The 24,003-nt window shown below is 65.0% G+C and overlaps 3 protein-coding genes across 6 annotated transcripts in view; 2 read left to right on the top strand and 1 right to left on the bottom strand.

Annotated features, from left to right (window-relative positions):
• Positions 1-8,597, top strand: part of LOC136046094 (mitochondrial import inner membrane translocase subunit TIM16-like) — a 36,187-nt gene extending 27,590 nt beyond the window's left edge. The window contains exons 10-31 of one of the 4 annotated variants that reach the window (XM_065732436.1): positions 1,670-1,724; positions 1,803-1,860; positions 1,939-2,084; positions 2,729-2,824; positions 3,568-3,687; positions 3,763-3,898; positions 3,975-4,150; positions 4,244-4,352; positions 4,441-4,527; positions 4,628-4,770; positions 5,001-5,105; positions 5,206-5,291; positions 5,405-5,546; positions 5,645-5,734; positions 5,806-5,922; positions 5,991-6,126; positions 6,196-6,287; positions 6,356-6,442; positions 7,173-7,257; positions 7,494-7,633; positions 7,927-7,992; positions 8,438-8,597. In XM_065732436.1, the coding sequence (XP_065588508.1) occupies positions 1,670-1,724; positions 1,803-1,860; positions 1,939-2,084; positions 2,729-2,824; positions 3,568-3,687; positions 3,763-3,898; positions 3,975-4,150; positions 4,244-4,352; positions 4,441-4,527; positions 4,628-4,770; positions 5,001-5,105; positions 5,206-5,291; positions 5,405-5,546; positions 5,645-5,734; positions 5,806-5,922; positions 5,991-6,126; positions 6,196-6,287; positions 6,356-6,442; positions 7,173-7,257; positions 7,494-7,633; positions 7,927-7,992; positions 8,438-8,524 (2,359 nt within the window). In that variant the 3' untranslated portion in view covers positions 8,525-8,597. Of the gene's footprint in view, positions 1-1,669; positions 1,725-1,802; positions 1,861-1,938; positions 2,085-2,728; positions 2,825-3,567; positions 3,688-3,762; positions 3,899-3,974; positions 4,151-4,243; positions 4,353-4,440; positions 4,528-4,627; positions 4,771-5,000; positions 5,106-5,205; positions 5,292-5,404; positions 5,547-5,644; positions 5,735-5,805; positions 5,923-5,990; positions 6,127-6,195; positions 6,443-6,515; positions 6,628-6,767; positions 6,836-7,172; positions 7,258-7,493; positions 7,634-7,926; positions 7,993-8,437 lie in introns of those variants that run through there. The other 3 variants (XM_065732433.1, XM_065732434.1, XM_065732435.1) reach the window with 3 other exon arrangements.
• Positions 8,598-9,753: 1,156 nt separating this feature from the next.
• Positions 9,754-13,773, bottom strand: GLIS2 (GLIS family zinc finger 2). The gene is made up of 6 exons (XM_065732430.1): positions 13,545-13,773; positions 12,105-12,471; positions 11,836-12,006; positions 11,525-11,658; positions 11,259-11,377; positions 9,754-11,167 (listed from the first exon to the last, which is right to left on the bottom strand). Exons 2-6 carry the CDS (start codon positions 12,450-12,452, stop codon positions 10,398-10,400), a joined length of 1,542 nt encoding a protein of 513 aa, XP_065588502.1. The 5' UTR covers positions 12,453-12,471; positions 13,545-13,773; the 3' UTR covers positions 9,754-10,397.
• Positions 13,774-16,112: 2,339 nt separating this feature from the next.
• On the top strand, positions 16,113-23,026 carry TFAP4 (transcription factor AP-4). Its single transcript, XM_065732488.1, has 7 exons — positions 16,113-16,550; positions 19,553-19,718; positions 19,851-19,949; positions 20,332-20,502; positions 20,923-21,060; positions 22,090-22,248; positions 22,362-23,026. Exons 1-7 carry the CDS (start codon positions 16,462-16,464, stop codon positions 22,554-22,556), a joined length of 1,017 nt encoding a protein of 338 aa, XP_065588560.1. The 5' UTR covers positions 16,113-16,461; the 3' UTR covers positions 22,557-23,026.
• Positions 23,027-24,003: the final 977 nt, after the last annotated feature.

Here is a 24,003-nt window from a genome sequence, read left to right as displayed (position 1 = left end):
CCGGGGGGGCGGCTTTTAGGATGAGGGGGCGTGGCCTGGTGCGGGGGGCCGTGGCCGGCTCTCCTGCCGCCTCCCTATTGGCTGTGAGGACCAGGGGACGAGGGGTGGGGGCGGGGCTGCCAGGTAGGCCCCGCCCCCTTCGCACCTGGGGCCCGGCGTGGGGGCACCCCAGGGACCCCCTGGTACCCCCGGGAGTGGGTACGGGTGTGGGTACAGGCATCTCCCCCCTATCCCCAGCATCCACGCGCCCCGAGCGCCTCCAGGCCCCGGCAGCACTAGCACCAGGGCTGGGCATCCCAGCAACCCCTGTCCAGCGTGCCCTAGCTGACCCATATCCCAGGAGTCAGTCCCCATTGCACCAGGGCCGCTGGGAACCCCAGCCCCATGTGTCCCAGTGCCCCCAGCACCCCATGCTACCCCTTCCCCTGTGACCCGCCCCAGCCAGGGATCAGCGTGCTTTGGTGCACGCTGCCACCACGCACAAGGGACAGGGGCTGTGGGTGTCCTCGCGGGGCTGTCACGCAGCCGAGGTGACAGCAGCACTGCACCGAGCACTGCAGGACAACGTTCACCACCCCGGGATGTCCCAGCAGCGGAGCCGCCCTTGTCCCAGCCGCCCTTGTCCCAGCCGCCCTTGTCCCAGTCCCTGGTGGTGGTGGCAGCACAGTGTGATGACGGTGATCCCGTGCCCGCCGCAGCCACTCGGCGTTGTTTGTCCAGGCTGTGCCAACACACACGGGCCAGCACTGCGCCGTACCACCCGGGGCTGCCCCCCACGTCACCTGGCTGCCCCACGCTGTCCCTGCCACGGAGACGTGCTGTGGGGCAGGGCTGCGGGGCCGGGCAGCCTTTGTTTGCCTATGTTTCCTCAAAGTCGATCCGTGTAAAATCCCGGCACCGCACGTGCTCCCTTCCCCCAGCCGGCACAACCACAAAAATGTCAACCCGAAAGTAATATATTGTCCCTTTGTTCTCCTGAAAGTTGCCTCTGGAGTTTTCTCCTCCACACCCATATCACGGGGAAGGAAGAGGAGTTCGGTGCTCCATGTCCCCTCTCCAGCCACCAGGCATCCCCCGGGCACGGGGAGAGACAGGGACAAGGACAGGGATGAGGCACACTGCTTCCAGCCCAGCTGGCGGCCGTGCCTGCAGGACTGGTGGGGCAGCGTGCTGCCTGCACCCCGCAGCACTGTGCCCCCGCAGCCTGGCCAAGCCGGGCTGCCCGGGGCTATGCCAGCAGGGCCAGGTGGGCCCTGGGTTCCTCACCTGTGGTGGCACCCGTGTGCCCCACGCCCACGCTGCCGTGCCACGCAGCGGCACACTTCAGGAACTATGGGCGGCCGCCAAGGTCTCGCTGCCATAAAGCTGTCACAGTGGGGCTGAGTGTGGCAGCGCTGTAGCGTGGGAAGCTGTAAATGGGGGAGATGCCAAGGGCTGTTCCCTCATACCACACCAAGGGCACCCAGCACTCCCTGCTGCCGTGGGCTTGGTTGGGCACTGCCCGGCACTTCGCTGGCACCACCAGGAAAATGGGACTGGGCTTGAGGTGCCCATGGGGGAATGAGCCAAGAGGGCAGGGTACAGCCCTGCCTTTATTGGGTGCTGCCGTGTGCCAGGGTGGGCTGCTGAGCCCCATACTGCAGTGCTCAGCACCTTCCTTTCCTTGCAGGGCCGTGATCCCGCTGTATGATGCCGACACAGGGCTGCTGGTGCTGGCGGGGAAGGTGAGGAGCTGAAGCGGTGGGACACCACAGGGTGATCCTGCACCCTGCTTACACCGCACTCCTCCACATCTCTGCCAGGGAGAAAACCTCCTGTACTGCTTGGAGGCATCCCTGGCGCAGCCTGCACTCACCCAAGGTAAGCAGGACACATCCTAGCCGTGATGCGTCGGCCCCTACTCTTGCCCCCGCCCCAAGGCTGTCGTGCTGTCCCCAGTCACTCAGTGTCTGACGGAGGGACACACGCGGGGCCTGGCCACCGTGCCCCGCCTGGCCCTGGACGTCATGGCCTGCGAGGTGCTCCGCGTCCTGCAGCTCACTGACACCTTCCTTGTCCCTGTCAGCTACATCGTGCCCCGCAAGGTGAGTGCGTGTGGGGCCCTCAGACAGAGCCTCAGCTCCAAGCTCAGTCCCTGTGACCCCATGTCCTCGTGCCCCCGTGCTTTCCCCGTCACTCACTGTCACCAGTTTGGGGACCGACCGCAGCATGCAGGGCAGAGGTGTCCCAGCCAGGTTCTCCCGCTGTCCCCGGTGCGCTCAGGTTCTTCTTCCATTGGCATCATTCCCCTGAAGCATTTTCTGAACGACAGAAAACCAGGGCGGCAGCTTAAGCAAATTCCCTTTTCTGTAAATAGACACTACTGTGGAAAAACCCACGTTTAAAAAAAGAAACAGAGCGTAAGCACTGCAGGGCGGCCACGTGCTGGGGGGACCAGGGCTCTGCCCCCACGGGGACACTGCCACAGGCAGAGCTCAGTCCCCGGGATGTGGAGACAGCCACCCACCCACCCTGGCAGCCCCCAGCTCATCCTGGCAGCACCAGGCAGCACCTGACACCTACAGGCCCCAGCACACAGCACCACCAGGGCACCCAGGGCTCTCCTGCCTGAGGCCACCAGTGCTCGGTGACAGCAGGGGACTGCAGGCAGAGCACCAGCTCGCGTCCCACGTCGTGCGGGCAAGCACAGTGGGACACGATGCCAGTCTTGCTGTCCCCTCTCCTGCAGTCCAACCAGGACTTCCACAAGGATCTGTTCCCTGACTGCGCCGGGATGCTGCCAGCCACAGATGCCCGGGGCTGGTGGGCAGGGGACAGCCAGCAGGTGAGCGGCACCCAGGAGGTGTCCCCATGGGTGGCAGCACCTGGGGCTGGGCACAGCCACCACACTGCCTTGGGACGGGGCCAGGACATGCGTGGAAGGGGAGGGACGGTTTTTTCATCACATCCTTTTAATGGAAAGTGGAGATTTATGCAGATTGCACGTTTGCCAGAAGCCAAGCAGCTTTTGGGGTGGCAGAGCACGAGGGCTGCGTGCCCCCTCCTGACTGTGGGGTGGGAGAAGTGTTTGGGGGACGAGACGCACAGCCCCGCACCTTGGCTGCAGCAGCTGGCTTTGAGTGCAAACACAGCTTCAGGAGATCTCATCTGCTCCCACCCAGTTTAAAATGGTTTTCCAGGAAGAAATTGCTTTAAAACGCACTTGTGCAGTCAGCTGAGCTCTAATTTCCATCTAGGTGCTGCTAAGAGTAAAAATCTAATCAAGGAAAGGCACTTCACATCACCTTCCTTAAAAATGCAGACAGAATGAGACACCATAAACGTGTATTGGAACTGCTTAACGATCCCAAAGCTGTGAGCCAGAGAGGGGCCTCCTGCAAACCAGGAGCACCCCCATAAGCCAGACACCACAAGCAGCAGGTTTCAGCGGGGATGATTACAAAACCAGGGGGAGAAAAAGGAGGTTTTGTGGGGGTGAAGCAGCTCCCTGACACAGCCAGCAGCTGACACGCTGTGCCAGGCTCTCCACTGCCGATGCCTGCTCACCACAGCACTGCTGCCTGGCAGGTGGGGAGGGTGAGCCTGCACCCGGCACGGAGACCCACAGAGACCTTCCGTTCCCCACTCATCGCCGCTGCACCCAGCGCCCAGCTGCCTGATGACAGCCCCGTGGATACAGAGCTCAGTGTGAGCGCAGGGCTGCGAGGGGCTGGGGGTGGTGGGGCTGGAGGAGCAGCTCTTGCCCACCGCCGTCTCCTGCAGGAGGGCAGTGGCTACTCCTCACCTTCTGGCTCGCTGGCCTCACCGAGCAGCGCTGGTGCCTCGCTCTCCACCGGTACTGGCCCCTCCAGTGGCTTCGTCAGCAGCCCCAGCCAGAAGTCGCTGCAGAGTATTTTGGGTGAGTGGGCACCAGGGTGGGCTGGTGGCACATGTGGCCGGAGGAGCGTGGCACTCAGCAGCGCCCACCCGCACAGGGCCCAGCTCCCGCTTCCGGCACGCGCAGGGCACAGTGCTGCACCGTGACACCCACATAACCAACCTGCGGGGGCTGAGCCTCACCACGCCGGGCGAGAGCGACGGCTTCTGTGCCAACCACCGGCGTGTCGCCCTGCCGCTGCTCTCTGCTGGTGGCCAGATCGCTGTCCTCGAGGTACTGCAGTCAGGAGAGGCTCCTGGGGCCACCACTGCGGGCAGCATGTGGGCACCTTCCACATGCCCTGGGTGATGCTTTGCTCTCTGTCAGCTCTCCAAAGCGGGCCGTCTCCCCGACGTGGCTGTGCCCACCATCCAGAACGGCGCGGCCGTGTCCGACCTCTCGTGGGACCCCTTTGACCCTCGGCGCCTTGCAGTTGGTACGCGCTGGCACCAGCGCCGTGCCGCGGGTCGCCGTGCCCCGTGTTGCTGCTCACGTGTCTCTCCCTGCCTGTGTCGGTGCTGCAGCGGGGGAGGATGCCAAGATCCGGCTGTGGCAGGTGCCTGAGGACGGGCTGCAGGACACTCTGCAGGAGCCTGAGGCCGTGCTGAGAGGTGAGCGTGGTGCAGGGATGCAGCTCAGGAAGTGGCAGCGGGGGCAGGTGGGACCGGTGCTGTCCCTGTCCCAGTGCTGGCACTCTGCTCTTCTCCCCAGGGCACACGGAGAAGATCTACTCCATCCGCTTCCACCCCGTGGCAGCCGACCTCCTCGTCTCCTCCTCCTACGACATGACGGTGCGGATCTGGGAGCTGGGCGCTGCGCAGGAGGTGCTGTGCCTGCAGGGACACACGGACCAGGTAGGGGCGGGGAGTACGGGGGGCCTGCAGCACACAGCCGTACCAGCCTGCCACACTGCAGCACAGCTGGATGGCAGCTTGGAGCTGGCTCCTGAATTACAGAGCCAAGATGGCCCTGAGGGAGAACGACTTCAGGCCACCAAGGGGGCAGTGTGGCTGGCCAACAAGTCCCCTGGGCCAGGCTGGCACTGGGGCACAGATGTGCAACAGCGGCACCCTCTATCTCCCAGATCTTCAGCCTGGCCTGGAGCCCCGATGGGAGGAAGCTGGCGACGGCGAGCAAGGATGGCCGGCTGCGGCTCTATGAGCCTCGCTGCAGCCTCCAGCCCCAGCAGGTGGGACCACGGTGGTGGGAACAGGGTGGGGAGACAGATCCCACCACGGGGAGCTGCTAGGCAGGGTGTGCTGCTGCTGACCATCCTTCTCCCCACATAGGAGGGTCTGGGCCCCGAGGGGAGCCGCGGAGCACGCGTGGTCTGGGTGTGTGGAGGTGACTTCCTCCTCGTGTCCGGCTTTGACAGGTGAGGGTGGGCAAATGTCATTGCTGGGCATGGTCCCCAGGGGACAAGGTGTTCCTCAGGGCCCACTTTGGGAACACACTGGGCTCTGCCATGCCGCCTGCCCACCCCCACAGCCGCAGCGAGAGGAGGATCCTTCTGTACCGTGCACAGGCCCTGCCCGATGGGCCCCTCTCCGTTCTCGGACTCGATGTGGCCCCCTCCACACTCCTGCCCTTCTATGATGAGGACACCAGTGTTGTCTTCCTCACTGGCAAGGTGAGATGAAGCCTGCCTGCTCCTATAGGGCTGCCCACACAGGGCACCGTGGTATGGGGCTCTCGTGCCCTCACACCAGCCCCATCCCACTGTCCCAGGGTGACACCAGAGTCTTCCTCTACGAGGTGACCCCCGAGCCACCCTACTTCCTCGAGTGCAACAGCTTCACCTCCAGCGACCCCCACAAGGTGAGGGGGTGCATGCTGGGGCCGTGCTGCCTGCCCTGCTCCCAGCCCTGCTCATATACTCGCTCCACCAGGGCTTTGTCTTCCTGCGCAAGACAGCGTGCGATGTGCGGGAGGTGGAGTTTGCCCGGGCACTGCGGCTGGGGCAGAGCGGCCTCGAGCCGGTGGCTTTCCGTGTGCCTCGTGTCAAGGTATTCACCGGGCTTGGCCGCGTGGGGCACACAGTGACGAGCTCTCCTCACTGCCCCACGCTCCGCAGAAAGAGTATTTCCAAGACGACATCTTCCCTCCAACCCGAGTGTGGTGGGAGCCGGCCCTGAGCGGCAGTGCATGGCTGCAGGGAGCAGATGGGCAGCAGGGCCGTGCTGAGCTCCGTCCTGCGGACATGCTGCCAGGTGGGTGCGTGGGGCAGCGTGGGGCCTCGAGGCTGTGGGGCTGCCCTGCATCACACGCTGCCCTCGCAGTGAGCCAGGCCCCCAAAGAGGCACCTGTGAGGAAGTTCGTCCCCGCAGCCACATATCTGGAGGAGAAGACGGACGAGCAGAAGAAGGAGGAGGTGAGTGCAGGGATGGTGGCACTGCAGCCTTGGGACACCCCGACCCACGGCCCTGCTTCATCCCACAGCTCCTCAGCGCCATGGTGGCCCGGCTGGGCAGCCGCCACGACCCGCTGCCACAGGACTCCTTCGAGGGCGTGGACGAGGCCGAGTGGGTAAGCGTGGCGGGGACGTGGGGAGACGGCCACGAGGACCGGGCCCGGGCCTCACCGACCCCGGCCTCCACAGGACTAGGCCGCAGGCGGACCGTCGCCGGACAGCAGTCACGTCAAGCCGTGCCCGCGCCGTGGGGCAAAGCCGCCATTAAAGCCCTCAGCCCCACCCGTGGCTCTGTGCTTGTGTGAGGGGACGGGGCGGGGGAGGGGGAAATGGCGGCCGCGTTCCCGCCTCTTTTAGCGCGCATGCGCGGCGCTCCCGGCTCGGACCTCCCCGCTTGGCGCGGCCGCCAGGGGGCGCTGTTGCACGGCGGAGGGTGACGCTCCGCCCCGTGCCCTCCGCTCTTTGACCCCGCGCCCTTGCAGGGAGCGGAAGCGGCGGAGGGGACGATGGTGAGCGGTGCGGCGCGGGGCCGCGAAGCGCGGGGTGACGGGGACGGGATGGGACGAGACGGGTCCACGCGGCCCGAGGAGGGGGGTGGCAGGGCTGGGCGGGGTGTGACGAGGCTGTGGGAGCTGAGGACACGCGCGGTTCAAGGTCCGGGGACGGCGGGCGTGGGATGGGGTCAGGTGCGCAGCGACGTGAGCCCGGGGAGGTGGAGGTGGAGGCGGTTCTGGACCGTGCACGGGGCCTGGGAAGGGGAGGAGAGGGCACCGGGACCGGGCAGGCCCCAGGGGTGTCCATGGGGCTCTGGTGGGGCCGGGCCGTGACCGCCGGCTGTCCCCGCAGGCCAAGTACCTGGCGCAGATCATCCTGGTGGGGGCCCAGGTGGTCGGACGGGCCTTCATGCGAGCGCTGCGCCAGGAGTTCGCAGGTAGGAACCGAGCCCGGCCCAGGGCACCCCCTCCAACCGGTCTCCCTCGGGCAGTGCATGGGGAGGGGATGTCCCACAGTGCCTTCACACAGCCACGGGCTGTTGCCTTCTGCAGGGAGGGGAGCTGGGTGGTCTCACGGTGGGGGCTGGGCAGCTGGTGTGGGGCTTCGTGGCTCAGACCTGCCTGGAAGCCCCGTGGCTGTGGAGGGCAGAGGACTGATGGTGTCCCCGGGCAGCGAGCCGAGCTGCAGCAGATGCACGGGGCCGCTCAGAGAGGCCCCAGTCCGCCGCCGCCTCCAGGATCATTGGCATCAGCCTCCAGGAAGCTCAGCAGATCCTCAACGTCTCCAACCTCAACCCAGAGGAGATCCAGAAGGTAGAGGCTCCTTCAGAGCAACGCGGCTGGGAAGAACTGGCACGGGGTGGTGGGGGCTGCTGGAGGTATGTAGTTGCTCTCCTGAGTGTGGCTTCATTGTGGGAGAGGTCTCCCTGCTCCAGCTGCAGCACGTATTGCCCAGCAGAGCTGCTGGAGAGAGACGTGTGCTCCTCCAAAGGTGCCGGTCACTGCAGCATGAAGCAGCCACACCGCTGGGAGCCAGAGGCTGCTGGATTGGGGGGGCGGGGTGGGGTTGCAAGGGGCAGCTCCTGATGGAGGTTTTTCTTTGGCAGAACTACGACCATTTATTCAAGGTGAACGACAAGTCAGTGGGAGGCTCCTTCTACCTGCAGTCCAAGGTGAGTGAAGGGAGGAGAGCTGCAAAGTCCCCCGACTCTGCCCTCAGCCAGTCTAGCTGCCTTTGATTTGGCAGGAACCTTCCAGAAACGGACATTCTGGGGCAGTACCACCTCCTGCTTGGGGCTGAACCCATCATTGGGCCACGAAGTGAGAGCTTTGCTGCCTCTTCCTGGCTGCTTAGGGAGGCACCAGCTGAGCGCAGCTGTGCCAGAAAAGGGTTGGGGATGGGTTTTATCCCCACCCTTCATCGTGCTGGGGGCCAGTCAGCACTTGGGGGGAGTGTTTAACATCACATAGCTGAGGGACCTGCAGCACTAACAGACAACTAATGTACCCCTTCCAGAGTCCTGCTGAGGCAGGAAGGACTCGGAGCCCGGTGCCAGTGGGCAGGGTGGTGTGGGTGCAGCCCTGCCCTCTCCATCACCCCATCCCCTCATCCCACAGGTGGTGAGAGCCAAGGAGCGGCTGGACGAGGAGCTGCGCATCCAGGCCAAGGATGAGAAGGAGAAAGGCTGGAAAGCTGAGACGTGACTCCTGTCACTCGCGTCCCCGCTTCCCTCTCCCTTAAGTTATAGGTGGCCAATAAACACCGTGTCCTCCACCACCTGGCCTGGCTGCTCTGCTCCCTGGGAGGGAGAAGGGATGACCCCAGCCCTGCTGCTGCCCTGGTGCTGTGCCCTGGCTGTCGGTGCGCAGCGCAGAAACCTAACCCGGCTGCAGAGGGCTGACACAGGCTGAGTTCTGCCCTGCAGACGATGGAGGTGGCACTGCACGGGGAAGGAAGGGTGTCTCCAGCTTGGCCTCAGGGCAGCCAGGGCTCAAATCACGCCCGGGAAGGCTGCAGGAGCTATTTTAGTTGGGGGGGTTGCATGCTCGTAGCCTGACTGCACGCGTGCCTCTGGCTCTGTACCATGTGATAGCAGGGAGCTGTGTGGCAGATGGGCACTGGGTCGGGCACAGCAGCAAGGTGCCTTGTGGGGACACACCGTGGCTGTCCCCTGCTGCACCCCCACAGGGAGGCCAGGCAGGACCAGCTGTGCCCTGAGCTCCAAGGAGATGTCAGCTGTGTCACCCTCTGTCCCCTGGCAGGAGCTCAGTGCTTTGTCCCCACCTCGGGCTCCTTGCTGCCCTTGGGCCCTGAGCGCAGGCGGGTAGTGCGGCTGCAGACTGAAACAGGAACTTACTTCAACTTCACTTTATTGTTTTCTTAATAAACTTCCTCTCCCATGGAGGAATATAGTGTTATAATCGTTAGCTTATCTCTTGCTTCTGTAGTCCTTAAAACTCTATGCTAACAGCGATGGAGCCCAACAGGAGGAAAATAAAAACAACCCAGAAACTACAATAGAAAGGCACTTAGAGACCGTTAAAATACTGATGACCTGGAATGTGCAACAACAAACCAACAAATGAGCAAGAAAACGTACACTGGCCGGGGAGGCCTGGTCGATGGCCAAATGCCATGCTGAGGCAGTGCCGGGCAGCCCAAGGACAGTGACATGGGGAGACCTGCTCCCCGTGGGGCGTGCTGCCGGGGGCCCTTCCCGAGCCCGTGCAGCTGGGTCAGGGTCAGGAAGACCCTGGGTTTGGGAAAGCTGTGGGCAGCGCGAGGTACACGGACCCTCTGTGTGCACTGGGGTGAGGGAGGCACCTGTGCCCCCCTAGGGCAGCTCTGCGGGGTCCCCCATGTCTGGGGCTCCTGCCTCTCGGTGCAGCTGGTGGAGCCGAGCAGGGGCCCTATGTACCCAGCTGTGCCCAGACTCTCCCTGTTGCCAGGATGGGGTCTGGCAGCACAGAGCCCAACCTGCGCCAGTGCTTCCCCACAGCTCCGGGGGCTCATCTGGAACCACAGCACAGAGCTGAGCAGCACTGAGCCGCACAGTGCCGACGTGCACCTGCCTGCAGCCCTGCCCGCGCTGCCTGCGTGCGCTTGCGGTACATGGTTAGGTATGAACGTAGCTAAACGCGGTGGCTCTGCCCCGGTGCGGAGCCGGCACGGCGAGCGGCACAACAGCCGTGTGCCTTGTCACGGGGGGTGGCCGGGGAGCTGGGGGTCCCGGCAGCGGCGAGGCCGAGGCCTGGGGCAGGGAGACGCCAAGTCAGCGAGAGCGAAGAGCCCAAGCGGGGCCCCGTCAGCGCAGGGGTGTGGGCGATAAATAAATAGCGGCGTCTCCGCTGCCCAGCATGGGGCAGGGCCCCTCCCCCCAAGGTGCACCCCCCCCCCCCCCCCCCCCCTCCCCAGGGCCGGGGCAGCAGCGTGGGGTTGCTGAGGGATTATTGCTATTCTCAGAAGAGTCCGTTCTTCTTTCGTGAAGGTTAACGTGGCCACAAGCCCGGGGCTGGGGCGATGCCGGGGGCGACACCAAGGACTTGACACGCCCCCCCCCCCCCCACACACATGCCCTCAATTCACCACGGCAGGCTTGAGCAGCAGGGAGCCGGGCGGGATGACCACCCAGCCGGGCGGCAGCGCCTCGGGGGGGCTGCCTGCTGCCCCTACCCCCATTGAGAGGTCGAGCACAGCCCCTGGCAGCAGCGCCAGGCTCTCGGGGGGGGCCCGTAGGCGGCCCGGCTCCGTCCGTTGACCACCCACTTTGCGCCCCTCCTTGCCCCCCCCTTTCCTCCCCTCGGCCTCATCGGCCTCAGCCTTCGCCCCGCCGGCCAGCAGCGACATGACGGGCAGCCCCAGGCCACCGGCTGCGAAGGGCGACGGCAGCAGCGGGCCCTTGGCCAAGTTCAGGGGGCAACCGCCATTGAGGGGCAGCGCGGGGCCGGGCAGGGCGGGCAGCGAGCCCCCAGCCCCACAGCCCAGGGCGCTCAGATCGAGCGGGGCCGGCGCCAGCGGGAGGGGCAGAGCGGGCAGAGCGTGGGGCGCGAAGAGGGCGGCGGGGTTGGGCAGGAGGAGCTGTGCCCCGTTGGCGTAGGGTGCGTCCGCAGAGCCCTTGGGGGGAGCGTGGGCCTTCAGCATCTCGTGGTGCTCGTGGGACACGAAGTGCCCGTGGGCCTTGATGTGCTTGCGGAGCGAGCTGGGGTCCGTGTAGCGCTTGTGGCAGCCCGGCATCTTGCAGTAGTAGGGCTTCTCCACGTAGTGTGTGCGGGTGTGCTTGAAGCGGTCGCTGGAGTTGGAGTAGCGCTTGTTGCAGCCTTCATAGGGGCAGATGTAGGGCTTCTCACCTGCAGGATGGCACAGCGCTGCATCTGAGCCCCCCCTCACCGAGCACAGCTCCCTGCCCCCCCCCCCCCCCCCATCCCTCCATGCACTCACCGGTGTGCGAGCGGTTGTGGATCTTCAGGTTCTCCAGGCGGGAGAAGCTCTTGTTGCAGGTGGGGCAGCGGTGCGGCTTCTCGTTGGTGTGCGTCCGGATGTGGATCAGCATCTTGTACCTGAGCCACAGCCATCAAGGAGGGGAGGGCCGGGAACAGCACCCACATCCACCCCTCAGCACCCGTAGGGACACCCAACGCCATCCTCCATCCCCGCAGCCCTACACCCCCCGCACCGGTTGCTGCCCCCCACCCCCCCATACCCACCTGGCGTTGAAGCCGCGGCCGTGGCGGGCGCAGCCCTCCCAGTGGCAGCAGTACCCCGCGTCCTTCTCGGGTTTGACGTGGAAATCATTGACGTGGTCCACAAGGTCTTGCAGGAGGTCGAAGAACTGGTTGCACTGCAGGGGGAGGGAGGGAGGGAGGGGGGGGGGAATGGGACGCAGGGGGTGAGGGAGGGCTGGAGGTGCCCCCCGGGGTCCCCTGGGTTGTGTACACATCCCGCTCGCAGCAGGGTTGGATGTGTCCCTTTGTGCTGCCCCTCCCCCCCCCCTCCCTGCCCCATGCCCCCGCCTGACCTTGGACCAGCGGCAGACGAGCTGTTTGGGGAGGGGCAGCTCCGGGGAAAGGCGTTTGTCCTTAGGGGGGGGCAGGAAGGAGGGCAGGTGCAAGGCCCCCCCCGCGCCCAGCGGCAGGAAGAACTGGAAGGAGCCCGGGATGCCATCGATGTAGCGCAGGGACTGGAAATCCTACAGAGGGACGGGACGGGGGGTGAGGGCCAATCTGTGGCCCCTCTCCAGGACACGGGGGCGGCATCGAGGGGGAGGGGACACGCGGCTGTACTCACGTGGGGGATAGCGGGCACGGGGGGGTCACCGTGCCGCTCGGGGGACAGCGACGCGCTGCCCCCCCCCGGGGACTCCACGCCGGGAGGGGGCGAGAGGCTGAGGTCCATGACGGGGAGGGCCGGGAATCGCTTCTCCAGCGCTTTGGAGTGTGCCAACAGCCCGGGGCCCGGCCCTGCCCGCCGCCCCCCCCGCGCGGAGCCCCGGCTCTCCCCGACCGGCGGGGGGGCGGCGGCGGACAGGGAGACACGGGGTCGTGGGCCGGGGGGGCCGCGTTCCCGTTTTTCTCGGGCGTTCCGCAGTTTGGAGATGCTCAGCTTGAGGTCCAGCGGCTCGTCCAGCGAATGCATGGCGCCGGGCGGGGGGGTGCTGCAAAGAGGCGGTGTGCGTGGAGGGCGGAGGAGGGGGAGCATAACCGTAAAGCCCCCAATGCCCCCACCCCCATCCTCCCCCCCCTCGGGGCTGGCGTGGGCTCAAGGCCGCGGGGTGCTGGCACGGAGCTGCTGTCTCCCACCCCCCCCCCACACCTCCGCTGCGGGCAAAGGGCAGTGCGGGAACTGCGGGCCCCCGGTGGGGGACGACGACGACAAGGGGGGGGCCGACTGCGCTATAGGGGTGTGACAGTGCCCCCCCGCCCGCCCGCCCGCCCGCCCGCCCGCCCTCTGGAGCCCTTTCCCAGGGCGGCGGCGGCTCCAGCCCCGCCGTGACCCGAGCGCGCTGGCCCCATCCCCGGCTTCCTCCCCCCCTCCGGGGCCCCTTCCCCGCCGGGGGCCGCGCAGGGGCTGCTGCGGGGGGGGCCCCCCCGGGCTCCTCCTCACCCCACCCCACCCTCGATGCCCCCATCCCTTTTCCTGCGGCCGTGGGGCCGGGCTGGGGGCACAGCGCACCCAGCACACGTGGCACGGTCCGGTTCCCCCCCCCCCCCTCCACCCCCCCGTTCTCCACCCCCCTCGTCGATTTTATATACACACATACACACGACCCCCTCCCCCGACGTAACCCCCCCCACTGCCGCCGCCGCCCCGGGGGCCCCCCACCCTGGCCGGGCTCCAGCGCGGCGCAGACGCTGAGGAATGCAGAGGAACAGCGGTGGGGCGGGGGCCCCCCCGTAAAACATCCCCCGTGGGTCGCCGGGACCCTCACCTCCCCCCTCCCCCCCACACCCAATGCCGGTTCCGGCAGCGGAGGAGGCCGGGGGGGGGGGCGTGTGTGTCCCAGCGACCCGGTGGCATCATTGATCCCCCTTGATAAAATAATAAAAAAGCATCACCCCCCCCACCCCCGTCTCTCCCCGTGCCAACACTGCAAGGACGCGGTCACGGGTGGGTGACACAAAGGCGAGAAAGGCGGGGGGACACCAACCCTCCCCACGCATCCTTCCCCCCCCCCCCCGAGGCGGAGCTGTCACCCATCGGGGGACCCATCCCCACTCCCATCTCTACCTGCGGGCGGCTCAGCGTGGGGTGCGGCGGAGCGGACCCCCCCGCCGATGGGACACCGGGCGGCTCCGCCACATCTGCGCGGGGACCGGGACCGGCGGCGGTGACGGTGGCGGCGGGGCCCCCCCCGGCAGCCCCGGGGCGGGGCGGGGGCTCTGCCCGCCGTGATTTATGGCCGCCCCGCCGCGCTCCCCGCTAGGACCGGCCCCGCCGCGCCGCCGCCCCGGCAGCCATTCGCGGGTGGGAGCTGAGCGCATGCCTGGGCCCGCCCCGCGTGGGGGGGAGGAAAGGGGGGGGAAAAAAAGAAAACCCCACGGGGGGAAGGGAGACGGATCCCCCGCACCCCACGCACGCGGATCTCTCCCGCACTCCGCACGGGGTTGGGACGCGCGCGGAGGTCACTGTGTGCTGTCACGCGTGGGGTGGGAGAAACCCCTGCTCCTCCGCTTCCCATTAACTTAAATTTCATTTTTTTTGGGGGGGGGGGGGGGGGTGCGAATGTCCCGCGTGACGGCAGCGCCGGTCCGTGACGTCACGCCTGGCAGGGCCTCCCTATGACGTCACCCCCCGCGGGGGAAGGGAGGAGGGCGGGGGGTGGCCCCGGGGCTCCTTCCGGGGGCAGGATGTGGGCTGCCCGCGGGTGGGGCGCGCCGCCCCGTGTCACGCGTGGGGTGGTCACGCGTGGGCGGTGAAGCTCAGCACCGCTGCGGAGCCGTCGGCCTCCAGGGACGTCCGTGAAAGGGCCGTGCTCCCCCGGACACGCTGGCAGATGTCACCCGCCTGTCCCCACGCCGCCCACCGTGGGGTCACACCTCGCCCGGGCTGCGCGGGGTGGGGGGCGCGGCCGGGGGGGTCCGGGCCGAGAGCCCAACCCCATAGGTGAGCCCCATAAGCGCTGTGAACCCTGCGGCCCCAATGGGGATGGGGATGGGGTGGGATGGGACAGGGACGGGGTGGGGACAGGGATTGAATGGGGGTAAGGCAGGACGGGACAGATTGGGATGGGGCAGAATAGGGTCAGACAGCGTGGTTGTGGATGGGTGTAGGACAGGATGGGATGGGACAGGGTTGGATACGGTGGCATGGAATGGGGTGGGGATAGGGCAGAGCGGGGATAGGATGGCATGGGGCAGGATGGGATAGGATCAGATGGGATGGCACAGGTTGGGATGGGGACAGGGATAGAATGGAATGGGATGATACAGGATGGGATGGAATGGAGTGAGATGAAGTGGCACAGGGTGGGATGGGGACAGGACAGCATGAGGAAAGAGTCAGATGGATGGGGAGAGGAAGGGATGGGGAGAGGAAGGGATGGAGTGGCAGCAGATGGGATGGCATAGTGGGGTGGGGACAGGACAGGGCTTGGATCAGATGGGGTGGAATGGGGATAGGGTAGGATAGGGTAGGATAGGGTAGGATAGGGTAGGATAGGGTAGGATAGCATGGAACAGGATGAAATAGGGATGGGACAGGACAGGATGGGAATGGGAAGGGGTGGAATAGGATCAGATGGGATAGCTCAGGGTGGAATAGGACAGTACAGGATGGGACAAGGATAGAACAGAATGAGATGAGAAAGGACAGAATGGAGTGAAATAGATTCAGAGGGGGTGGCACAGGTTGAGGGGATGGAATGGGACAGGGATAGGATGGAATGGGGTGGGGGTAGATAGGGTGGCACAGGATGGGATAGGGTCAGAGCAGGACAGGATGGAATATGATCAAAGGGGATGGTACAGAATAGGATGAGGGTAGGATGGGATGGAGGACGATAGGATAGAATAGGGCTAGAACAGAATGGAATGGGGTGAGACAGAATAGGATGAGACCGAATGGAACAAAATGAAATGGGGTAGCACAGAATGGGATAGAAACAGGACAGAATGAGGACAGGGTTATATGGGGAGGAATAGGGATGGGACGCAATGGGAATAGGTAGAATAGGATAGAAGGGATGACATGGGTTGGGATGGGGCAGGGGCAGATGGAGTGGGATGGTGACAGGACAGGGTGGGACTGGGATAGAGTGGAATAGGATGAGAGAGAGCAGGACAGAACAAAGTGGATGGAATAGGATCAGATGGGATGACATGGGATGGGGATAGAACAGAATGGAATGGAATGAGATAGGATAGGGCAGGGGTAGGATAGGATGGAATAGGACAGTGTTGGATAGGATGGATGGGACGAGTTGGATGGGGTAGCATGGGATGGGGACAGGACAGGATGAAGACAAGGTTGGAGGGGTGGTACGAGGATGGGATGGGACAGGATGGGGGTGGGAAGGGATGGGTTAGGATCAGAAAGGATGGCACAGGATGGGACGGAATAGGGACAGAGAGGGGGGCACAGGTTGGGAAGGGGACAAGGCAGGATCAGATGGGGTGAGATGGGATAAGTTAGGACAGGATGGGATGTGATGGGATGGGATGAGATGGAATAGGATCAGAGCGGGTGGCACAGGACGGGGACAGTATGGGGGTGGGAAGGGATAGCGTGGGATTGGACGGGGATGGAACGGCTTGGAATGGGATGAGACGGGATAGGACAGGGATAGGACGGGACGGGACGGCGCCGGACCACCTCCCGCAACTCGGACACGCGGGGCGTCGCGGGGAACGCTCCGTCCGCGAAACGCAGCGCCTCATCTCCCCCCATCCCCGCGCTCCCCCCGCTTCGCCCCGTTCCCCGCCGAATCCCGCGCCGTCCTTTGTTTACATGGGCCGGTGGCTGGCGGAGGCGGCGCCGCCGGGGGAGGGAGCGCTGCTGTGCTCGCACCAGCTGTTTCCCGCCTTGAGACACACGCACACACACACACACACACACACACACGCCCGCTCCAGCCCCGGCGCAGTCTCTCCGCGCCCGGCCCCGCGCCCAGCGGCGCCCGCAGCCCTCCCGCTGCCCCCCGCCCGGCATGGAGTACTTCGTGGTGCCCGCCCAGAAGATGCCCTCCCTGCAGCACTTCAGGAAATCCGAGAAGGAGGTCATCGGCGGGCTGTGCAGGTGGGGGCGAGCGTTATTCCGCAGCGCTTTATTCATTTCCACCTTCTTTCTTTTGGATTTTTTTTTTTCCCCCCCTCCTTCTCCTCCTCTACCTCCCTCTCCCCCCCCCAGCCCCCCTCCCCCAAATCCCGCCGGTTTTGTGCATTCGTTATTTATTTATTTATTTTTAATCTTTCTTTAAAAAAAATATTCTCAATTCTCTTTTATTATTTATCCCCCCCCTCCACACACACTCCGCACCCTTTCCTCTCCCCCCCCCCCCACTCCTCCCTTTCCCCCTTTCGCTTTTCCCCCCTTCTCTCCCCGCACGTGGGTGCCGCTCCCGGGGGCGCCGCCGCGCACATGGGGCCGGGCCCCGACAGCGGCCATGCGGCCCTGCGGCCCCGCACCGCCCCGCACCCGGGAGCGGAGGGGGGGGTGGGCTCACGGCGCCGGGGGCGCGGGAGGTGGGGACGGGGGGGCCCGGAGCGGTTCTCCGGGGTCGGGGGGGGGGGCTCCGGCGGGGGCCGTGCGGCGGGGGGGGGTGTGTTTACTGCCGGGCCTGGCCGTGACTCTGCAGCCCTCCCGGAGGAGGCGGGCCGGCCCCGGGGCTGCCGGGACATGTAGTGCGGCGTCCGCTTTAGGCCCCGGGCCGCGCCGCGGCACAAAGCGAACGCGGGTGGGGGTGTGGGGGGGGGGTGCGGGCCGCGGCCCGGCAGGGAATGCCCGTCGGCGCTCCGCCCTCGGCCGCGGGTGGGGCCGCCGGGTCCCCGCGCGGCTCCGCGGAGGCCTACGGGGCCGCGCCCGGGCTCCTCGCGGCGTGGTGGGCGGCCCCGCCCCTCCCGCGGGGCCCGGCCCCGCGTGTCGAGCTCCGAACGCGGCCCCGGGGGATCCGCGGCTCCGAGCGCCCCGCGTGGGGCCCGGGGACGGCCCGCCCTGCGTGTGTGCGCGGGCGGCCCCGGGGCGCCGCGGCCGCGTGCTCGGGGACGCCGGGCCCGTGAGCGCCGTGCCCTTCCTGCCGGCACGGGGAGCCCCACGATCCCGCGTGTGAGCTCTGCAAGCTCGGGGACACCCCCGGCTGCAAGATTTGGGGCGCCCCTGTATGTCTGTGTGTGGGGGTTCGGGGACGGCCCGAGATCGGCACTCTGCGTGCAAGCTTGGCGGGCCCCAGGGAAGCTCTGTGTGTGGGGACAGTCTGCACGTGAGGTTGGGGTGCTCGGGGACACCCCGCTGAGCTCAGTGTCACCCTGCCCTCGCTGCAGGCGTGGGGAGCCCGGGTGTGGCCCGCCTGCAAGCACAGGGAGCTCAGGAGCAGCCTGGTGTCACCCTGCCTTACCTGCGTGCTTGGGGAGCCCTGGGGATGCCATACCTGCCCAGCCCGTGAACTTGGGCACCTGGGTGCACGCTGCCAGTGACCTTAAGGGCACCTTGCCCTGCCTGCGAGCTTAGGGAGCCCTGGGGATCCCTGTGAGCTCAGGGGGCTTGGTGATGGCCTACCTGTGAGGTTGGGAACACGCCGACCTTCCTGCAATCTGGGGAGCCCAGGTACTCCCTGCCTGTGAGCTCAGTGTCACCCTGCATCGTCTGCAAGCTTGGGGAGCCCCGGGGGTGCCATATCTGAGAGCTCAGGGAGCTTGGGGACACCCTGCTGAGAGCTCGGGGTGCTCCGGGATGCTCTCCCTGCTGCGAGCACCCTGCCCACCAGCACACACAGCTCTGTGCGTCCCCGTGAGCAGGATGGTGGCTCTGATCCCCTGCAGTTCTGTTTGCCCCAAGGTCCAGGTGAACATGACGTCCAGCTGGGCTGCACCAGGTGCCACCACACAGCTGGGGAGGGAGGGATCGGTTCTACTTGCACCTTGTGTCCAGGTGCACTGCAGTGCAGGGATGGAGCTGCAGACACGCTAGGGCTGTGCGCCGTGGGCAGTGGCCGGGCACCGTGTGGAGCGAGCCCCTGGTCCCAGGCAGCAGCTTCTGAACTGAGGCCTTTCTTTTCCCCTTTTCCATATTTAGCTGTCACTTTTTCAGTCTCTTCCCAGGAAGAGCAGCTGGGGAAGGTTACGAGAGGTCCACCACCGAAGAAGAGGGCTCTTCCTTTTCTTCTTCCATTTCAGAAGTCGCTTCCATGCTGCCTGGCCCTGGCGGGCTGGCTGCTTCCCCATGTGGGGCTGCAGCTTGGCAGTGTCCTTGACAGCGGCCCCACAACCATCCTTGTGTCCGGGGGGGGAGAATCAGTGTCCCTGGGACCCCATGGCGGGTGCTGCTGGCCTTTGGCACCACTTGGCACCTGGATACATCTTAATGCACCGTGTGGGGCCAGCACTGTCCTGCACCTCTTATCTGCCCCGTTGCGGCCGCGTGCCCCTGCTGTTTTGTCTGCAGTGTTGTGAGGCCGTGGCTGTGCCATGGGGACAGGCTGCGGCGTGCGTCACCGCGTGCCCTGCTGTCACCCAGCAGCCAGGGCTTGGTGCCGTCACATCGCCGTCCTGTGCGTGGGGTCGGGCGAGACGTGGGGCCGCGTGCTGCCCCTCCCGCTGCAGATCCCCTTCGTTCTGCGCACCCGTTGTGCTGGGATTTCAGCTCTCCATGCTGACTCAGGGCCCCCACAGGAGCCGAGTGGGGCGCAGACCCGGACCCCCAACCCTGGGGCGTTTCCCGGCCCAGCTGTGGGGCGAGGGCGCGCAGGAAGCAGGCGGGAGCTGTGGCTTTGGGCGGGACGGGGGCTTCTCTGCCGGGAGCTGTCAGCTGGAAGCCATCAGTGGGGCGGAGAGAGCCGCCTTCTCAGGGCCACACACGCCGGTGGCCCCACGGGAACGCAACTGGCCGTCCCAGCCAGCACGTGGGCACAGCAAGGCACCGCGGCGATGCCGGCTTTGTTGGTGGGGTGTCCACCTGTCCCCTTCCTCCTGGCACTCCAGAGCCGCCCTATGGGTGTAGAGTTCTCCCCAGCTCGCGTCCATCCCGCCCAGGGATAGGTTTTGTGAGGCGGTCCCCCCAACCCTAACGCTGAGCCCCTCTCGCAGCCTGGCCAACATCCCATTGACTCCGGAGACCCAGCGGGACCAGGAGCGGCGGATACGGAGGGAGATCGCCAACAGCAACGAGAGAAGGCGGATGCAGAGCATCAACGCCGGCTTCCAGTCGCTGAAAACCCTCATCCCGCACACGGACGGGGAGAAGCTGAGCAAGGTGAGCGGGGAGGAAGGGCTGGAGGCCGTGCTGCGTGTGCTGAACAGATGTAGAGATGGTGGGTGGGAGCGGGGCTGGGTCCTGGCTCAGAGCTGGGGTGTGCTGCCTCACCGTGCCCACGGCTCTCCGCAGGCTGCCATCCTCCAGCAGACGGCTGAGTACATCTTCTCCCTGGAGCAGGAGAAGACCCGGCTACTACAGCAGAACACCCAGCTCAAGCGGTTCATCCAGGTGGTGCCCCGGGCGCTGGGAGGGGACGGTGCCGTGTGGCTGGGGAAGGGATGGCCACAGCTTCGGGTGGGCTCAGAACATCACTGCTTCTTCTTGGGGTCTGGGTGAGACCTCCATCCTAATGACTGCAGGGTGGAGATGTTTCACACCCTCTGGGCAGGTCAGGAGAGTGGATGGAGGCATTGGCCCCATATGCTGCCCATATCCCCAGGAGCCAGTTCTCTTTGTGACCCTCATGTTGGGATGGCTGCGGGGCTTTCCCCCTCCCCAGGAGCTCTCAGCCGTAGGGGTGGTAGTGGGGATGGCCATGAGGGTAGCTATACCCATCCCTGGTCCAGATTGAGGGGAGCCCCCGTTTTCTGATACCGCATCCCCTTGACAGGAGTTCAGCGGTTCCTCCCCAAAGCGGCGACGAGCAGAGGACAAAGATGAGGGCATCGGCTCTCCGGACATCTGGGAGGATGAGAAGGCCGAGGACCTGAGGCGAGAAATGATCGAGCTCCGGCAGCAGCTGGACAAGGAGCGCTCAGTCCGCATGATGCTGGAGGAGCAGGTGGGGCCGTGGGGCCAGCATCGCAGCGGCCGTGTGTGGGGAGGGCTCGCCCTCTAGCGGGCTGTGCTGCGGGGATGGTGGAACCACAGAGCCATATGATGGTTGGAAGGGACCTCACAGCCCATCTGGTTCCAACCCCTGGAGTGGGCTGGCTGCTCCCCACACCCCCCACAGCTCAGGCTGCCCAGGGCCCATCCACAGCCTTGGGCATCTCCAGGGGTGGGGTACTCACAGCCCTGGGCAGCAGTGCCAGCATCTCACCACCCTCTGCATAAAGGGTGTCCCCATGCTCAGTCCTGCTCCCTGTCCCCGCTTTGCCCACGCCGTGGCCCTGCAGATGGGACAGCCCAGCTTGGGTCGGGGTGCGTGCAGGGCATGGGCTGCTCTCCCTGCAGCACACTGTGTCTCTCTCTGCACCAGGTTCGCTCACTGGAGGCCCACATGTACCCTGAGAAGCTGAAGGTGATTGCTCAGCAGGTGCAGCTCCAGCAGCAGCAGGAGCAGGTGAGGTTGCTGCACCAGGAGAAGCTGGAGCGGGAGCAGCAAATCCGAACCCAGGTGAGTGCAAGTGCAGCCCACTGTCCCTCCTGCCCCTGCAGTTTTCCTTTAGGTTGAGCAAGGCAGTGATGTATGGAGGTTGGGGCAGGTCAGTGATGCTCTTGGCACCTATGGGAGGCTGTGCTGTATGCACAATGATGTCCCAGCAAAACTCTTGCCCTTAGGAAGTAGGGAAGGGGTCAGTACACGGCTGCCCTGCACACTCAGCTCCAGGCTGCTCTCCCTGTGCCTGGGGCAGAAGGCAGAAAGCATGGTGCCGGCATGCTGCCCACGCTTCCCTCTGCTCTGCTCTGCCAGCCTGGTTTGGAGCTGTCCCTCGAGCTGGAGGATCCAGCAGTGACACAGCCAGGCAGTGACAAAGCCTGGCTTCCTCTGCAGTCTGGCTTCTGCAGGGATGTTCCCTGCAGGATCCCTCCCGGGGAAGTGCAGCCTATTTTTAGGTGAACTTTCCTTAGCCTCCTGCTAGGGCGGTTCTTTGCATCCGCTGTTTTAATGAGGAGCTCCGAGGGGTGCGGTGCGTTCCCAGCTGAGCGGGTCGGGCCGATGCGGGGTTAGTGCACAGGGGCTGCTGGGGTTGGGCTTCAGCCTCTTCAGAGTCCAAAGCTTCAGCACACGGGGAGTTCTCTGAGCTCAGCCTTGTGCTTCTTGCTCTGCCATAGCAAAGCTGGATGCAGCGTAGCTTGTGCCCGTGCAGGGCAGGTGGGCAGCAGCTGGGTTGCTGAAGAAGCTTTATGGTCTCAGTGCTCTCCCCATCACTGCCTTGCCCAGGTGCAGGGGCTCCGTAGCCCTGGGGCTGCCTCTCTCCTGGTTGTCTTCTTGTTCCAAGCCTGTTATTTCATGTTTGAATTGGGCACAGAGTGGCACGGCCTCCCCAGCAGTGTGGGAACAATGCGGTGGCGTTGGGGAGTGGGGACCTTTAGGGGCTGCTCCCCTGCAGCTCATGGCTCTGGGTGAGGAGTTTGGGGACGGAGCCATTGCCCCGTGCTGGGTGTCCCCGGAGGCTGATGGAGGGGTTTGCTCTGTCCCCAGCTCCTGCCAGCACACGGTCCCCCAGCGCCCACCCACCACCCCACTGTGATCGTACCAGCACCACCTCCCTCCCATCATGTCACCGTGGTCACCATGGGCCCATCCTCGGTCATCAACACAGTCTCCACATCCCGGCAAAACCTGGACACCATCGTTCAGGTAGAGAGTGCCGCGTGGGGGGAGGGGGGAGGCTCCCAAAGCCTTTTGGGGGGAGGGGGGTCGGGATGGGAGTGGGGGGTTCATCACCTGACAGTTTTGTATGCCCCTGGCAGGCGATCCAGCACATCGAGGGCACACAGGAGAAGCAGCTGCAGGAAGAGGAGCAGAGGCGTGCTGTCATCGTGACGCCCGCACGTGCCTGCCCCGAGCCCTCCGCCTCCGACACCGCCTCCGACACGGAGGGCAACGACAGTGACTCCATGGACCAGAGCAAAGAAGACCCTTTGGGGGAAGGGGAGCTGCCCTGACACCCCCCCGGCCGGCAGCCGGGACGGGGAGAGGGGCGAGGGGGGGGGGGGGAACGTCAGAGAATATGCTGAAATTTTTAAAAAATACGTCGCGATTTGGGTCTCTTTTATGACCTTTTTCCAATACTGTAACGCTGGAAGCGGGCGCTGTTCCGTGCTCAGTTCCCAGCGAGCGGGGAGAAGGGGCTGGGGGAGGGGGGGGCGGCGATGGGGGGACAGAACTGGAAGCGGGGTGCAGCCGAGTGGCTTCGGGAAGGGGCTTAGGGCTGGGGGGGGTCAGAGCCCCCTCGGTGCCACCAAACTCTCACCCCTCCCCTCCCTACCCCCCCCTGCCCGCAGGAAACCCTGCAGAACCAAAGCTGGCTGGGTTTCCCTTGGGATGCTGCGGGGGGGTGGGGGCAGTTGGGATTTTTGATTTCTCCTTTTTTGTTTTTGTTCTTTTTGAAAGTTTCATTTTTAAGCGGGGTTGGGGGGGCAGGGGGGGAAGGTGTGTGTGGAGGGAGGGGTCACTCCAGGTGACCGCAGCGCTGGTGCCGTGGGGGTCCTGAGCTCCATTTGCGGCCCCCAGCGCTCCCCTTCCTGTTCCCCTCCTTCCTTTAAGCACTTAATCCGTTTTGCGGGGTCCGTCAGGTCAGAAGAGCTTTTGTTTTGTGATTGTGTCGCTTCTACTTTTCATTGTGGGCAGGTGGGGGGGCCACTTCTGTCCCCCCTTCCTCCTCTCCCTCCCCCCACCTCCGCTCCCACCTCGTTTGGCTGTAGGGTTTAGGCCAGTCGTGTGTAGAGCCTTGTTGGTATTTGGTAGGTTCCTCCCCAGCCACAGCTGTTTTCTCTCTCTCAGTTTCTCTCATTATTATTATTTTGGGTTTTTTTTTTGTTTGTTTTGTTTTTTTTGTAATTTTTTTTTACAATTTTCAGGTCTTTGTGTTCATTGAGAAGCTATTATATTTTGTTAAGAAAGTGAAAAAAAAAAAAAAGAGGCTCGTGCCTTTGTAAAGAAACAAAATAAAGTTTGTACTTTGTTTTTTAGAAGCTCTGCCCCGGCATTACTTCTGTGGGACCTGGGAGAGGGGTGGGCTCAGGTTTGGGGGTGTCAGTCCATGTGTCTGACTCACCGTGCTGGGGAGGGGGGGTCTGGGGCTGGTTCTGATAACACCTCTCAGCTGTGGGGTTGGGAATGGAGGGGTAAGGGTTTGTGTGCCCACCCAGTGTGTCTCCCCAGGGCTTTGAGGACAGCCATCTCCCTTTTGGGAGGCACTGCTGTGGCTGTGGGTCCCTCTGTCTCCCACGCACAGTGCCTGGGTCAGGGTTAAGGTTCGGGTTAGCCTGGCAAGGCTCCCGTATCCCTACCCAGCACATCCCACAGCTCCACGCCGTTATCCCCATCACTCTCCACTCTTTCAGCTTTTGCTGGGTTGGGGGGGGGGGATGCTCCTCCTTGGATTATCTC

The sequence above is a fragment of the Cyrtonyx montezumae genome, unplaced genomic scaffold (assembly GCF_038088225.1).
Source record: "Cyrtonyx montezumae isolate F1298 unplaced genomic scaffold, pur_monq_1.0 scaffold_16, whole genome shotgun sequence".
NCBI lineage: Eukaryota > Metazoa > Chordata > Aves > Galliformes > Odontophoridae > Cyrtonyx > Cyrtonyx montezumae.
This window is presented reverse-complemented; position numbering and strand designations above follow the sequence as displayed.